The sequence below is a fragment of the Plasmodium gonderi genome, assembly GCF_002157705.1.
Source record: "Plasmodium gonderi DNA, contig: Chr14, whole genome shotgun sequence".
Taxonomy (NCBI): domain Eukaryota; phylum Apicomplexa; class Aconoidasida; order Haemosporida; family Plasmodiidae; genus Plasmodium; species Plasmodium gonderi.
Genome location: NW_021628939.1, coordinates 1,027,273 through 1,044,880, shown reverse-complemented (window position 1 = coordinate 1,044,880; position 17,608 = coordinate 1,027,273). Strand labels below are relative to the sequence as shown.

Sequence of the window (17,608 nt, the reverse complement as noted above, 5' to 3'; positions counted from 1 at the left end):
GTGTGTTTGTGTTTGTGTGTGTGTGGCTATCTACCTGCATGTGTCCGCAACCCTGTCTATATGTAAAAATATCCATATGTATGTGGTACGCATATAGGTAACGAATTAAAAGAGGTTGTTATGGTAGATGTTGTTATCGATATACTTCTTCAATTTGTGCGACTCGACATATTTCTGAATAGGAGTTTTCCACGCATAGGGAGTGAAGTCTGGTCTAACCTCTTCTGGTATTTTTGAGATATTAGACCTAAAATTCTTGCGACATACTATAGATCTTTTTTTCTGAATTCTTTGAATTTTATATTTATATTCTTTTAAAATGTTTTTAAACCAATAATCTGGCCAATGACTTGTACAATAGTGGGGCGCAAAATGACAAACGTATTTTTTCCCTGTCATTTTGCATAGTGTTTTAATAGATATAATTTTATTTAAACATCTCTTCAAAGCTTTTATTCTACTCATCCATTTGTTACTACCACTGAACGAGATCTTAACATTATCTAATCCTAATATGTAACCTAAAGGTAAATATTTCCTGTTGATTTTTAATCCTCTTCCAAGCGGTCTAGGAATTATTTTCACATGTGAAGAATATTCTTGTCCACTAACTGGAAAATTTAAAATGCAATTTTTATAATTATAGTCTATAAAATCTATATTACTAATAGAATTCAAAAGGGCGCTGTTTCTTGCTTCCTTAATATTTTTCCCGAACCCCACGCCATAGCCGTATACACCCTTCCCGTTTCCAATAATTATGATTATTCTTATGTAGTACACACGTCCATCTGTAAAAATGTGGGGAGTACATGGGAAGGTAGTAATTAGATGAGAAATACAACAAACAAGTGGTGGAACATTAAATTGGAAGTAAAAATGCCACAAAAATATTAAAAAAAAATAATAATAATAAAATAAAAAAAAAAAATTAATAATAAAATAAAAAAAATAAAACAAAATAAAACAAAATAAAACAGAATAAAACAGAATAAAACAAAATGAAACAAAATAAAACAAAATAAAACAAAATATAACAAAATGAAACAAAATAAATGAACAATATCCAATAAAGACGCGCACTTGTATAAGGATGCGTATCTGCCCACGTGTGCACCATAAATGCATGAATATATAGATCCTAACCTTTGGTCATGCTCATCATTCTTTTAACTTCCAATATGGATGACCTCATTTCGTTCAGTTTTAGCATTGGATCAATTGTTTCTTTTTCCCTTATATACTTATTTGTATTGTGATCATAAATAGTGTTTGGAATTTGCTTATATTTGTAACTGTAAGAATCAGTAGTTTCATCAAAACTGTATGTAATTAAAGACCTGTTCATATTATATTTTTTTTCCTTTTCTAGGAATAAATCTATGTCCATATCGTGATATCTATCTCCGTGATTATTGTTATTTACTATAGTTACAGAAGAATTATCAGAGTAAATCATTTTTTTTAATTCATCATCTGATATGTGTTTATTTGGTTGCATGGAGTTTATTTTTTCTTCAATAGAAAATTTTGGTTTCTCATTAAAAAGATAAAAGGGAGAAAATTCTTCGTAAAAAAAAAAGTCTGTAATGTTTCGGCTTGCACATTTTAACATTAGGTATGAAGTATATTTATCATTTTCATTTATTTCTAAAAAGTTGCAGTTCTTATTTCTTAGAAGATATTTTTCAAAATCTTTTATATCCATTTTCAGCCAGTTGTTTAGTCCTATTTTTTTTAAGTTTAAAAACATCATATTTAACTGCTCTTCTAAATTAGCATCAATTTTTTTCTCCATGAAAAATTCAATAATTGTTTTAAAATAATACGTTAGTTTGTCAGTGGAATAATCTATTTTATCATCTACCTCATTGTTGATATTCACTGGAAGATTATCATATATAAAATCATTTCCTAAATTATAATACTTTTCTTTATATAACATTTGATTATTACATTTCTGATTAACTAGGACTCTTCTTATGTGTTCTTTAATCCAATTTTCTACATATTCATCTTTTATATTACGAAAGGTCCTTGGCAATTTCGTTTTTACTTTCTTATATACATCCTTCATCCATCTCTCTACATCACTTTCGTTTTTCTCAAAAGAAAAAAACTCACACAAATTGTTAATAAATTTATATAATCTATCATTTTCAGTCTTCAATGGTATATTTTTTTCCTCCAAAAGGTCTCCAAATAAATAAATTAAATCATCACATATATGATTCGTTAAACTTTCTATGGCTAGACAAAAACTAGATGGGTTAAATACAGGAAGATTCATTTTCGTAATGTTCATAAAATTACTGTCGTTTATTTTAACTGCACTGTGGGATGGATCACTTCCTACTGTGGTGTTCGAAAAAATGTCTGCTTTGTTTTCCCCAGGTGAAGAAGAAGCGGGGATTCCACATATAGAAGAAGACGATGTGTTCTTTTCATCATCTATAATTTTACCGTTTATAATATTATTCGCTTCATTTGATCCATTGTGTGTCATTTCTTTGTTATCATCATGTAATATATTTTTCTGAGCGAACTCAAAAATATCATGGTTCATTTTACTATCTATGTTCATGAAAACATCTTCGTCAAAAATATTCGATTTTTCTGTTAACTTTAACAAATTATACATTCGAATTGCCTGTTTATATTTGGATTCACTCATTTCTTGCTTGCTTCGTTCATGTATAGCATCTATTTCTCCCCTTTCCTCTTCTTCATTTCTTTCCTTACTACTGATTCTGCTACTGTTGGTATTGCCTTGTCTAATGCTTTTATATTTTTTTCTTTTTATTTCCTCCAAAATATTTTCATCTAACAAATATTCATCACCATCAGCCTCATCATAAATTAATTGTCTCAGGTAATTAATCTTTTTGTTTTTTACATTTTTAGTTATACTGTTAATATTAATTTCATTGTTATATATGTTATCTAAGTACTTGTCTCTCACCTTTTCATTATATCTGTTCTTAAGCGTTTTATTTAAATGGCTATTATGAACACTTCTTGTATTCAGTCGCAGAAATCTGTTACAATATTTTCTTTTTCCCAATACGTTTTTTAGCATTTTAGAGAATTATAAAAATAAGCCACTTGTGTGTCATGTCATTAAAAATGGGATTTTAGTTTTACTATCCATAAGCAAATCCATGTTTTTGTAAAAATTTGAACAATTTGTGTAAAATTGAAAAAAAAAAAAAAAAAAATCTTTACAAGATAAGGGTATGATAGAACGTTGGAGATGCTACCTCTATTATTTACATATCTATGTATGTGAATATTATGAATATACCTCCAATTTCACGATATTACAAAAAATAGGGGAGAACTGAATTCGTGAAAAATTTACAAGAATTGGGGTTGCGAACTGAACGCGTGAAATTATCCGAACTAGCACAGATGCACATATGTGATAGGCGTACATATATATATACATATATATGTACGTAAAATGGATTCAACTGAAATGTATCCATATATGCACATGTATCCGCATACCATGTGCTTATTTGTATACATATAAAGCACGGTAAAAAAAAATAACATTCTCCGTACATAGATACAAACAATATATAAAAGTGCAGCTGTAAATGAAAATTTAAATGCCCTTAATTGTGCTAAACTCGTGAAAATGCTACTGTGCAAGAGATGGAGATGCATTTTGCTCTCTTTCAGTTCAGTTGACAAAAAAAAAAAAAAAAAAAAAATTAAATATTCCTTTTTCTGTTGAGAGAAAAAGGGTGAATAAATCAGAATTCATTCGTAGATATCATTCAAATAAAAAATTGGATTAACTATTTTTTTCGCTTGTATGTACTGCTCTGATGTTGTACATACTTCTTGATCCTTTGGAATTTGTATAGCTTTTTCATTTTTAAAAAAAGAAATGGGTGTTTGCGTTTCAACAGTTTTTTTGGTATATAATTTTTCATAATCCAAAAATACTTTAACTTGCAGTAACTTCTTATTTTTTATTGATTCTTCATTTTCAAATGTGGCTTGTTTTTCAATTCTGTTATACACATCGAAAATACTATCATCGTATATGTCAAGAACGTTCTTGTTATATATATTCAAGTCACTTATGCATTTTTTTATAACACTTTCTGATTTGTTGTTACAAAATCTGTTTATTAAGCCGGCTATTTTGTTGTACACATTTTTATTAGTCTTTAAGTGTTGTAGAATGGAACAATATCTGAGAGATGGAGAATTTTCATTTATGCAAGAAGAATCAGTGCTACATCTGTTACAATTGCCTCCTTTTTGAGGTACTAAATTGTGCACCTCTTGTAGTCCTTCATCTGAATTGTATGCAAATTCTTCATTTGCTCTAATTAGAAGCATATTCATGCTATTATTAACGCAATTTAAGAATATATTTTTTGAATGTTCCTCGGGGTTATTGTGTAGTTTGTCTATACATTCATTATCGTTCTCGTTTTCATTTTCATTCTTATCGTAGCCCACTGTACACATATCTGTATTTTGTTGTGAAGATGAAAATGTGTTTTCACATGGTTGAAATAAATTATCAAATGACTCAACTTCTTTACTTTGTAATAAATCAATTATTATTTCCCTTTCATCATTTTTCCTTTCATTGAAATAAAAAAAATCCAATTCGTAATCATTCACATTTTTAAATATGTCAAAAATGGCCATCTCTTCTTTTTTCTTTCTATTTTTTTCTTCTGTAAAATTTACACTTTCAGTAACACCATTAATTTTAATTTCCTTGGTATAATATATGTATTTTTTATTGTAATAATTGTATATAATGCACTTATCTTTTTTCATATTCAAAATAGGGAAGTATTTATAAAAATGTTTTAATAATAAATGGAACATGTGAATTGATTTGATAATTTGATAATTGTTCTTTATGCAGCATTTATAGCATTTACTTAATTGAATGAAATTAAAATATAATGCATGAGCTGAACCAACAATGTGACTCGAGTTGCCTCCCTCATTTGCTAGATTGTTAGATGAATCGGTTGTCTTTCCTTTATTACAATCCTTGAATGGACTATTCCTACGATTACATTCTATTTTATTTATATCGTATATTTGAACAAATAAGCCAATCATTTTTTTAATATTATTTTGAATTTTTATAATGTTTGATTTCATCATTTTTCTTGTATCTCTTATATATATTGAAAATATATAAATGTAGATGTAGCAACTGAACACCATTTTGTTCGTATGTATTCTTCCAGAGTTTGATAAGTTGGGGTTGTAATCTTGTCTTTCACTACAAGTTGGCTTAATTTCCTCTTCTCCTTTTTTATTGCTGAGATCGTTTGGAGAATTTTCATCAATTTTGTTATTAATTTTTTCGCACTTTTGAAGTTCATCTGTTTTATTACTATCTATATGCCCATCTTTCACCAACCCATTTAGGCTCGTTTGTATATTTTGCGTGAACATATTTATCTCATGCGTTATATTTTCTTCATTTGTGTTTTTTCCATTGTTCCGCTTACTTCCCTTCTCTGATGTATTATTGGTAACATTTCGCGAATTTAGATTCACATGATAATTTTTGTCCACCTCTTCCTTCTGTCTTTCTAGTGACTCCTCTTTATTTTTCATGATTTCATTTATATATTTAAAATAATTGTAAAGTGCCAAAAGTGTGGTGTTATATATTAAGTTAACGTATTTATATATATTTACAAAAAAGGATATGTAGACATACCGAAACATTTGAATATTCAAGAATTTTATATATTTAGTGAAGCTATAAATTTCTTCCTTTTCTATGTAAGATATATTATTAACATATATATCTTTAATATTTTGAGGGTTATTTAAAAATATAAAAAATTCTACATTTTTATAATTCTTTTTTATGTATCTATAAATATAGATATATATAAAAATACCCAAAGATAGGTTGAGAAAGAATTTTAAATAATTTTTTTTTTTTGTCATATCATTTTCACATATAAATTGTCTAATTTGTTTTCTACTAACAATTTTACGAAAAATTTTGGTAATATATATTTTTCTATTCTTCTTGTTATTTAAGCTACTATACATTTCACATAATTCGTACAAAAAGGATTTTCTAAAATTATAGTTTTGTATACAATTTTTTTTTGGACTATTATTTCTTCTCTCTGTCTTTATATATGTTTCAGGGTTAGGTATTCCACTGTTGGTAATGTTTTCTATGTCTGCGTCATTGTTAACGTTTTCTTTTTTTTCCCCCTTTCTTTTTTTCTTTTCATTTATTTTATCAGTTTTATTGTTTGAATTGTTAACCTTTTTTAAATTTTCTATGAAGTAATTCAAAATTGCACAATCAAAGGAGTATTCAGTTAATGCTTCATCATTTTCCAAATTATCCATCAGTTTTTTCCCCTCTTGTGTATTTTTATTCATATTAAAATGAATTCGTAATCCCATTTCAACATTTTGAACAGGACCAGAAGATCCATTTTTTATGACATGGATACATTTAAAAAATAGGGTAGAATCAACAATGATACTGTTAAAGTACTTTAAAAGATAATATTCTGTTATTTTATAAAAATTGTGAAATGTATCTGTTGTATATGAAAAGTTATTTACATGTTTATAATTACTGTTTAGTATGGCATGTCCATACTTGTTAATTTTTCTATTCAACTGTTTAATAACATTCGATTTCCCATCATTCTTTATAGCATTCTGTTCAAAATTGTAAATTAGAAAAGCAGATTCGACATCAGGTGATGTATCCATTTTGTACAGTCCTATTGGGATGGTAATTCATTCAATAAACATATTTGTGTAGTATATATATTTTTAACATGATAAATTCCCATTTTCGAGATATGCATGTACTATTTCAATTTTATTATATTTCTTTGGATTATTATCATTAAATCAGACATGTTAGATATGTTTTGTCAGCCTTCTTGATGCCATTACATTAATGGCTACATTTCACCCTCCGGCAGTTCAATTATTTTGTCTATTTCCGCTAATACACTTTTGCACGTATAAATAGGTGTGCACCTATTAGTATGGAAGTACATGCATATGCAAACAAGTATATAATAGCACTACCTTGAAGATCACATTTATTTACTGATTGTATTATGTGAAAGAAAATGAACGTGAGATTCCCTTTTACGATAATAAAATAATTTGTAAATTTTTTATAAAGTATCCAAGCATTAGGCATGGTTATAATTCAGGAGAATATGCACAAACGCGTGTGTATTTTGATGAATTTTTTTTTTTTTTTCATTTTTGTCTCATTTGTGTGTTCATATAATTTCTTCCCCCAACACACATACATTCATACATATATACATAAACGCTCACACATTCTTTTCTCTTTTCATTTTTCCCTTTTCGTTTTATTTTATCAATTTTAATAAAAATTTCACTTAAAAAAAATTTAAAAGAGCATAAATTTCAAACTTTTATAAACAACTGATTTTTTTTTACGTAAGTTAGGGATAAAAAAAAAAACCACAACGCAATTTGAAAATTTACAAACTTGTCTTTTATAGAATAACTAAAAACTGAAAAATAAAAGATAACGGATGAAATAAAAATCACAAATAAATAAATAATTGCCCATATATAATTGAAAGATAATTTAGTAACACCATAATAACAGGGTTTATTTATTTCCAATACATACGTTATTTCTAAAATGGTATACAAGATTAAACAAAGAAATATAAGGGCACATACAATTTGATTCAAATTGTATAGTCCTTTATTGTACAGGGAAACGTTTTTATATATGGTATAACTTAATAACAATATTTGATAAGCATAATTTAGAAAAAAAAGAAGTTTTTTTTTTCCCGTGCTAAATTCTAGATTCAATTTGATGTAATTTGAAATATAAAAGGAATCTGTGTATTTACTCATAAATACATTAAAATTAATAATAGCCCAATATAAACTTGTAAATGTATTTTCTGATAATATATAATTTGCTAAATTATCAATTTTACATGTCCTTATCGTATATATGTTAATTAAATTATTATTGAATATTCTAATACCATATAAAAAACTTAGGAAACATAAAAAATATATCAGATAATAACATAAAATCCACATACTATAATAACAAACTCTTGAATTGCTAATACTATACAGATATCTAATTTTTATCTTGTTATATTTTTTCTCTCTTTCACTTTCGTCACTGCTTTCATCCTTCTCATTATTGCTAAACTCGTTCATGTCAACGTTTATTAAGTCATCATTTATATCACTTGTTTCTCTTTTTTTGTTATTCAAATGGTTTATATTCTCCTTGTAATTCACATTTAGTAATAAAGTTAGACTATTCAAAATGGTTAAAACTAAGAGCAGTTCCCATTTAACCTGCCCTGTCCCAGAGCAGCTCGTGTAAAACTTTAACCCTTTAAAGGGGGGGGGGGAAAAAAAAAAAAAAAAAAATGCAAATGTGTGAGCGAATGGGAGAGAATTGATGAATCCACAAATTGGTTTCTATATGAACACACCCACATATTTAAGAATGCAAAGCACATAATAACTCTCAATGTTTATATCAGATTTTTTCAAAAACTAATATTAGATTATATATGTAGCACTAAAAATGGAAGCCAAGATGTATGGCAATATGGTCTATAAAACTGTTTCGTATGTGATATTCATGATAAACAGATATATACACGAAAACTTCGAAAGGCATATTATATGCATATGTATGAAGTGTCATATTCAAATTTGTTAACTAACAATCATTCCTGTCAAAGGCTGTAAAAACGGTGTGAATCCCCAAGAATATTACAAAAAAAAATACGGGTAAAATAGTAATCTTCAATTTATGCCTTTTAGCCATATGAGAACTTTTACTTTCATTAAATGCGAAGTAGTATATATTGTGTAGCTCTCTTAAAGGCAAGTTTACCACTTGGTGAATTTTTGGATAAAAATGAAACTTACTAGTTTTGGTTTCATTTGCTAAAATAAGCAAATGTTATACATATGTTATATGTACATGCAAATATATACATGTGAATAAACAGGTATGGAAAAAAAAAAAAAAAAAAAAAAAAAAAAAAAAAAGCAAACTTTCTGACAAAAAAAAAAAAAATAAAGAAAAAGAAGTCAAGAAGAAAAAATATATATATTAAGGAGACATGGAAAATTTTAACGTTACAAAAAAAAAAAAAAAAAAAAAAAAAAAAAAAAAATTAACATTGTTGGTGGAGTGCTTTATTTTAATAAAGATAAAAATGATTTGTTAAAATAAATCTGATAGTAAAATCACATTCTCTGAATCTTTTATTTTATTTTATTTTTTTTCCAAAGGATGAAGAGTTGCGAATGTTTAAGCAAAAAAGCTTAAACATATATTCAAAAAATAGAATCGAAACATGCGTGAATTCAAATGGTCTTACTCTATTGCATGTATATATGCGAATATACATACTTATATGTATACATGCACATATATATACATATTTAACTTGTATAGTCCTATACACATGTACATATACCTGCTTATATGCATGAATTTATTTTTGTATTATGTCCTATGTTTAAATGGTTTATTTAGGATGTTTTATTTTTTTTCACACCCAATTACAGTCTCTCCATTAAGTGACATTTAAACACATTTAAAGCATATGTTAAGTTCATGTTGTTGAAAAGGTTTTAAATCTTATAATTTCTTCCCATGAAGGTAAATTTTTTTTTTTTTTTTTCTTTTCTTTACGAAAATATTTCAAACACATCGCTAATAAAATTTGTATGTTTATCAGTGTTACGTATTTGTGTATGTAAAGGAGGTCCCAAAGGGCGTATATATATTTTTGTGTATACGTGGGCAACACATATCGAATATATCCAATTTACACATTTTTAACCAAAAGGGAATAATGTTCCCAGACACTTAACATAACTTGTAAAAATGCGACACAGCAAATGATGCCTTCAGGGGGCAAATATATTACGACAATTTATACACTGAAATTAGTAGGAGTTAAGTACCGCAGCATTAAATTTTTAATGATTCAGGGTCAGACATCTTTTAACAGTTTTTATTCATTTTAAGGTCGTATGTTATAGGTTAAAGGGCGCACTTAACCAAACGGGAAAATGTTTTAAGTTCCATTAACCATGCCAAAATGGAGGAAAAGGTGTAGAAAAAGTAATATATATATATATATATATATATATATATATATATATATATATATATATAAAATAAATAAAAATGCCTAATAACAAAGAGGAACATCTTCACGTACATTTTGGCACTTTATAAATGTCTAGATTAGGTTGGTATGATTTTTTCCATGAATCTGGAAGACTACTTATCAATTCGTTTAAGTACTTTTTTTTTTTGGAAGGATTTTTTTCTATTTTTGTCCATTTAGAATAATTGCGTTTAACCTTATCCATCATAAATTGTGTTATCGAAGTTCTGTCAAGAGTTTTAAGAGAAGTAATTAAGGGGTAAACTAATTCTTTTAGAAATGTTCTTTGAATTTTTATAAAATTATTGTGGCAATTTCTATCAAAAAGTGGATTAATTTGATACCCCTTTTCTAATTGTTCATCTCCCTCATGATAAAATTCATTTACCAATCTTTTTACCCATAAATAATGTTCACTCCAATCAACACAATTATGAGACAAATCTGCAGCTTTTATAATCATTTTTAAGCATAATATAATATTCTTTTCTATATATGATTTAATTTTAATAGATTTAATACGAAATTGAGCTAATATTTTTATATGCTTACTCATATCAGTTGCTAAAATTACTTCTATTATTTCTTGTCTCAAGTTTAAGAGTGTTTTGGATGATTCATTTTTAAAAATATTATTTCCTTCCTTAAATAAAATGTGAAACAAATATGAGCAGTGATAATTCTCTAAAATAGATTTGTCATTATATATTACACTTAAAAAATTACCGGAATCTTTAAGAAAGAGATTTGTTCTCCCAAAGTGCCCAATGTCATGACCTAAAGCAGCTACCAAAAAAGCAGCCATTTCGTTATCTCGTAAAATATTTGCTGTGTCTAAATTGTTTACCAGGATATTGCAATGTTCTGTTACCTGTGGGGGAGAAAAAAGAGGGTGACAAAAAAAAAAAAAAAAAAAAAAAAAAAACATTAAGAGGGTAAAGTTATATATACACAGTGGTATATACAATACATCACATAATGTTCTACATAGAACAGAAATATATAACTGCACAAAATAAGCAGCATATAATTAGTAATAAAAGGAAAAGCTATTGTGTGGACTTCCTGTACAATGGAAATAATATAACATAAAAAAAAAAAAAAAAACGAAATAATAACACTTTTGTGAAACTGTGGAAAAAAAAAAAAAAAAATATATATATATATAACAATTAGACACACTTATCTATACCATGGCTGCGTGGATACAATTATGATAAGGAACATTGTTATATCCTTGTTTCATCTCATAAAGGAGTGAATGCAATGTTTCATTTGGTATGTTATGATTAACTGTATAATATTTATTCAATAAATTCATTCCTATTTCGGTAAAAACATTATCATGTAGTGTGTCCCTATTCAAAAACTTGGTGTTACAAATGCTGACGTCCACATCTCGCGAACACTAGAAATGAAGTGAAAAAAAAAAAAAAAAAAAATATTTCCTACTTGATGAATTATTATTTCCACATTGTTTATTTTTTATGTGCTTCTAAATTATTAGGAGTGTGCTGTGTAGAATTACAATTAATTGGGATTTAGCGTTCACTTATTTTTGATCTTATATTTATATGCACATACAAAGAAGCAAAAAATATAAATATACATATATACTTGTGTACGTACCATGTTTATATCCAAATCATTTTTATCACATTTAATTTGGTCCTTTTTTGCAGATTCTTGATGCAGTAAATATTGTTCATTTTTTATCCTCAGATCAGACATAGATTCTATTAGTGATTCCGTTTCAGATTCTTCTTTCGGTTTTTCTGCACGTTCATTCACCTCTTCTTCAGAGATCTCTTCTGTTTCCTCCTCCCTAGGTTCACTTTTAACATCCGATCGTTGCTTAATTTTTTTTATGTCCATCATGTAACCATATATATGATTATAATTCTAAAATAAAACAAAGAATGAATGCCCATGTTACATGATCAAATGGAATTCGAAAAATATACATATATATATTATATGTACACTGTTCTTGGGTCACTGCTTATACACAGGAAAATATATGCCTCCCTTCCAAAAACATTAACACACACATGCATTATTATATACGTATGTATAGAAGCATATACAAGTGGTAAAATTCTTTCCAGGTTAACCTTATTATTTATAGTTCTCAAATCTGGTGAGAATAAGTTGTCTTCTTTTAGAATATGTAAAATTTTTTTTAAATTATTCAGGATGGCAAAATCCTTTTCTTTTGGGGTGGAGTTTGATTCATAGTAATTTCCAATGGACTAAGAAGATATGGAAAAAAATGAAACTTTCTATAATTGTTTTTTTTGATTACCCCTTCTCAAATATGTTGTATGAAAACACAAACATGGAAGAAAAACTTTTGAAAAATGTAACATTGAGAAGGTATAAAAGAAAAAGAAAAGGCTTACATCATTTATTATATCATATATTTCTTCAATATTAGTCACAGACGATCTATCTTTTTCTTTTTTTAAATTTATTTTTAATTTAATAATTTGTTTTGTCTGTTTGTTCCAATTATTAAATGCTAATCTCCTTTGAATTTCAATGATGTACCGTATTACGAATATGAAAATGCTTCCTACAAGTGACGAGGCTATCATAAAGATGCTGGGAGAAAAAAAGAAAAAGAAAGGGGGTAGTATGGCTGTTTCTATAAGCACTTCTCTACATATGCATTTGCTTGTGTGTGTGTGTGTGTTATTTTATTTTTGTAACTCATTCCATCTTTGAATGCATTTTTTAATTACTTGTCTGTCAGGATATAATTTTTCATCGTTATTATATAGTAAACTGAATAAATCGCAACCTTCATTATGAAGAACAAGACGTCGAAAACGCATGAATAACATATTCTGGTGCAGAGATATAGATTTATGTAAGTATGTGTACCTATCTGTATATGTATGTGTATCATTTATTAAGGAAGTATAAAGCTTTTCATTCAACGAGCAAAAATCACTAAGCTCCTACTTAGCGTACGTATTATAAAAGTAATATACATTTGTTTTTTCTTTCATTTTTACCTGCACGGTATTATCGTTATTAAATATAAAACTGGAAGGTATGCATAAAAGCATAGCACGATATTTATTTTGTTGTGGGTATAGGTAGCGTATAAAAAATTATTTACATTTATAACAACTGGTAGATGGTCCTTCACATCGTTGAATAATATAAATAGCCATGAGCACCACAAAATGAATACCTGACGAAAAATTAAAGAAAATAAATAGCAAAATATACACATATATACAACACATAAATACAAATGTATATTACATAATATACGGTAAATATTGTGTAGCGTCTTATGCATAAAGGAATGAGAACACTAATGACAAAAGGTACGTCATGTTTGAGCGTTTTCAACTATATCCTCCACTATCCTCTTTTTTATTTTGCTTCCATTTTGTTTTCGTACAAAAATTGTATAAGAAATAAAAAGCTTGGATCTAGTCATTTTGAAATTTTCTACATAGTGTGTGTAATGCAATACTAGAGTTAGTATCACATTGATTGTGGCAAATACGTGTAAAAATACGAATGTCAATTTTAGGATAGTAAGCAAATCTGAAAAAAGAAAAAAAAAATGGAAGTGGAAATGGAAATGGAAATGGTTATACAGATGACAAAGCATATTATAGACAGAGGTATGCTTGCATGCGCGCAAAGTAGCACTATTCTGTTTTTACATCCCTGATACCACCTGTAAATCATAATAAATTAAATTATCCTATTTAACGGACCATTAATCTTTCCAACAATTAGACAAATGGAGTACATAAGTAAGAGAGAACTTAAATGAGAAATCAAAGAAACAAATTTTTTCTTTTCTATATTGTCACATAGTTTAACAATATACATTAACTCTTCTTCTTTATCCTTAAATTTCAGGGGCCAAAAATTAATGACCTTTTCTTCTTCATTACTAGGGAACGAAAAAAGTGAAAATGCCTTTTTAATTGCATCATTTTTATTATATTTTTCCTTACTATGACCTAACATTTTTTTTTTTTTTTTTTAATATTATTTCACAAAAAAAATAATTACACAACAAAATCATTATAAGATCAATTAAGGAAAATAAATAAAATTTCTAGACACTCTGAACGATTTTAGAGCGAAAGGCATGATAAAAAAAACAAATGAAAAATATATGTGTGCTATTATGGATCATAAAAAACTATTTATGCCCCTAAAAGCTCTATAACCAGGTTATGGTAAAAAGATAAAATGGGAATAGCAAGGAAAGAAAAAAAAAAAAAAAAAAAAAATCCCCAAAAAAATAGGGAAGAAAATGGATAAGTAAATAAATGAGAAGATAACATGTATATATGCGTGCATTCGTGTGAGGTTTCGTCGTCCACAAAAAAGTGAAAGACATGCATGAAAAACAGGCTTTACTATTCCTCCTTGTAACAAAATTACCTAAATGATATACATATTATTCTGTGCACATTTCGTAGTCATTTTTGTTATTCTTTCAAAAAATATTCTCTTAAAATGTAAATTATTTTTGTTTGGGAAGAAATATAGACAAAAATGTGTGTAAATGTCACACTTGTATAACCCTATATACACATATGTGTGATGTCCATTTTCAAAATGCGAGAAGATGCTTGGTGAAAAATGTAACAGTTTTCTTCAGGAATAAATTTAAAAATATATATATTTCCAAAAATTGTATGTGTACATTGAAGAATTTTTTTTTTTTTTTTCACACATTGTTCTTGTGGGAAATTAGGGTTAATCATAAAAAGCATGCAAATATTTATTAAGCCCATTTTGCATAGTAAATAGCTTTATGTGTTGTTAAACTCATTGACATAAACAGTTTTTCGGAAAAAAAAAAAAAAAAAAAAAAAAAAAAAAATACAAAATGGTATGCTTAAAAATTTTTCAGAAAATATTTACAACCCTTTGCTGAAAAGTTTAATATATGTTATTATAGAAAATAAGGGCTAATTAATAACCTGCAAGAGATTGGTGTTTGCTTACGCACGTAATTACGTGAAAAATCTTTTTTTTTTTTTTTTTTTTTTTTTTTCTTTACTTGGTTATTATTTTACTGAACATTGATATAGCAAAAATTTCCACACATTTGTTAATAAAACAAATAATTTATATATTATATTGAAAATTATTTTTTTTTTCATTTGTTCCTAAATTTCCAAATGCTACATAACATTGATGATTTAATTTTGTTTTCTACAACTATTACTCATAGATCCTTTTAATAATAACACATTTAACCCATTTAACAGAAGGTTATAATCCTTTTACTAGAACTAATATAAGTGCACTACGGAGAAAAAGATATACTAAACATACCAAAAAATTGCAACGACTTTATAAATTAATGCAGTAGTTGTATAAACTTGTGAAAAGACAACATTATATAAAGAAAGAAATAAGAATCCCTTTGCATAAAATATGAACAATAGTTATGTCGAATTATATGTATTAATATTATAAACAATAAAAAGGATGTTTTTTTAATTTATTTTTCTCTATTGTCTTGTTGATTATTTCGTCTAATCTATTCATTGGTTTCCTTTATTTGTTTCTCTTGTTTGGGAAAATAATATATAAAATCTGACATGATAAAGTGTCACTTATTATTTGTCAATTATTTCTACATTTTTTGACTAATATCAAATCCAACAAAAAAAAAAAAAAAAAATGTGAAATCGTGTTGATCCCCTTAGAATAAGAATAGAGCTTTGCACTTCTACACGAAAAAAAAAAAAAAAAACTAGAACACTATAATACTATCTAGAAGTAATGAAAACTATTACTTTTTTTTTTTGTTTTTTTTTTTAAAAGCTTATTTATCAAACATCTAAAAATTTAAGGATAAGAACAAAAAATATAAACGTATATTGCAATATGTTATATTATAGTGTAGCAAGTCTTCTTTAATTACAATCATGAGTACAATTCAGCTCTTATTGAATGACTGTATAAATCTTGTTAGGGGAATATGTAGTTATTAAATTGGGCATTGAGCACCTAATATAGAAAAATATTAACATTATGCAAACACTATTGTGAAGTAACAATTTCAAAATGGAAATAAAAAGTAGCACTGTTCCTCACATGAACATATAAATATAGAAAAAGTATAACGAAGAATAAGTTATACCTCTTAGGTAAAATCCATAAGATAAATATTATATATCTAATCCCTTGAACTATTTACATTAGTTGAGTGCCGATACAAAACAGTTTTCCATTTGGACGTACAGAGTATCGGATATTTGCAAGTTCCGTGTTACAAGTTCCTGATTATTCTTTACTTACTATTCGCTATTGTTCCCTATTTTTACTTTTTTTCTTCTTTTAAATGTTTCTTTATATTACAAGAGCTTACAAATTCGCTTCACATCTTAACAACAACGTTGGCATGATTGAACAAAAGCGATAGCACAGCGAAGAAGTGTGTGTATGTGTGTGGGGGTTGATTGGTTGGTAGTACTTGTAACATCTAATTCATTTTATACATATATGTGAACTTCCTAGATTGAAAAATACAGTTTGATATTTAGATTTGTTTTATCATCTAAGTAGGACGTGAGAAAAACAAAGTGGCAGAGGAGCAAAAGTGGCGCATGAGCACTTGTGCACACATGTGTAAGGCACACAGACATTTAAAATATAGTTCTATTTTACGAAGCAAAAAATGTTCACATGGAACAGCATACATTACGATACAATATCACATTTCGTAATTTCCTCTTTTTTTTTTTTTTTTTTTTTCTTTCTAAAGTTTAAAAATAAGTTTACATATTTTTTGTTATTCCCCCCCCCCCAAAAAAAATATACAACTTGCACTATTTTATTAATTTCAGATATTTTAATTTATTTTAAAAAAAGACAAAAGGATTTTTATTATTTATTTAATATGTATCATAAAGTATCAAAATGGAAAAAAAAAAAAAAATTAGGATGTACAATTTTTAGGCAAAATTTAGAACAAAATTTGTTTTTCTTTATTTTATGCACTATTGGTATACACGTATTTTATTAAAAAAAAATTATTTCACTTTTCGTATATTAATTTAAAGTAAAATTGTATACTTCATTATTTGTTTAATATTTTTAACTTAATTTTTTTTTTTTTTTTAGTTCTAATTTTGAAAAGACAAATGTGTATCATTTTGAGTGGCTACACTTTTTCATGGTGTTAAACATAGTTGTAAATTTTAGTGTTATTCAAAAAATACACACTGCTACTGCTATGCACATGTGTACACTGCTATAAAAAAAAAAAAAAAAAAAAAAGGTTAAAAAGGAAAAGAAACAGAATTTAAATTATAAAACTTGCAAAATAGTGAAATATTAGCAAAAGCTAGTTTTCCCTATCTTTGAACACAAATACAATTTAGAACCAAAACGGAGTA

At 26.9% G+C, this 17,608-nt stretch overlaps 4 protein-coding genes across 4 annotated transcripts; all 4 read right to left on the bottom strand.

The window, feature by feature from the left end:
• Positions 1 to 105: 105 nt before the first annotated feature.
• Positions 106 to 3,079, bottom strand: PGO_142180 (hypothetical protein, conserved; the record flags this gene model as incomplete). Its single annotated transcript, XM_028690212.1, has 2 exons — positions 106 to 791; positions 1,147 to 3,079. 2 exons carry the CDS (start codon positions 3,077 to 3,079, stop codon positions 106 to 108), a joined length of 2,619 nt encoding a protein of 872 aa, XP_028546013.1.
• Positions 3,080 to 3,768: 689 nt separating this feature from the next.
• On the bottom strand, positions 3,769 to 6,750 carry PGO_142170 (hypothetical protein, conserved; the record flags this gene model as incomplete). The annotated part of the gene is made up of 1 exon (XM_028690211.1): positions 3,769 to 6,750. One exon carries the CDS (start codon positions 6,748 to 6,750, stop codon positions 3,769 to 3,771), a length of 2,982 nt encoding a protein of 993 aa, XP_028546012.1.
• Positions 6,751 to 7,431: 681 nt separating this feature from the next.
• On the bottom strand, positions 7,432 to 8,845 carry PGO_142160 (hypothetical protein, conserved; the record flags this gene model as incomplete). Its single annotated transcript, XM_028690210.1, has 2 exons — positions 7,432 to 8,402; positions 8,743 to 8,845. The coding sequence occupies 2 exons, from the start codon at positions 8,843 to 8,845 to the stop codon at positions 7,432 to 7,434; spliced, it is 1,074 nt and encodes a 357-aa protein (XP_028546011.1).
• Positions 8,846 to 10,251: 1,406 nt separating this feature from the next.
• PGO_142150 (3',5'-cyclic nucleotide phosphodiesterase) lies at positions 10,252 to 14,210 on the bottom strand (the record flags this gene model as incomplete). Its single annotated transcript, XM_028690209.1, has 9 exons — positions 10,252 to 11,079; positions 11,401 to 11,616; positions 11,838 to 12,110; positions 12,323 to 12,460; positions 12,611 to 12,812; positions 12,953 to 13,057; positions 13,229 to 13,410; positions 13,627 to 13,775; positions 13,952 to 14,210. 9 exons carry the CDS (start codon positions 14,208 to 14,210, stop codon positions 10,252 to 10,254), a joined length of 2,352 nt encoding a protein of 783 aa, XP_028546010.1.
• Positions 14,211 to 17,608: the final 3,398 nt, after the last annotated feature.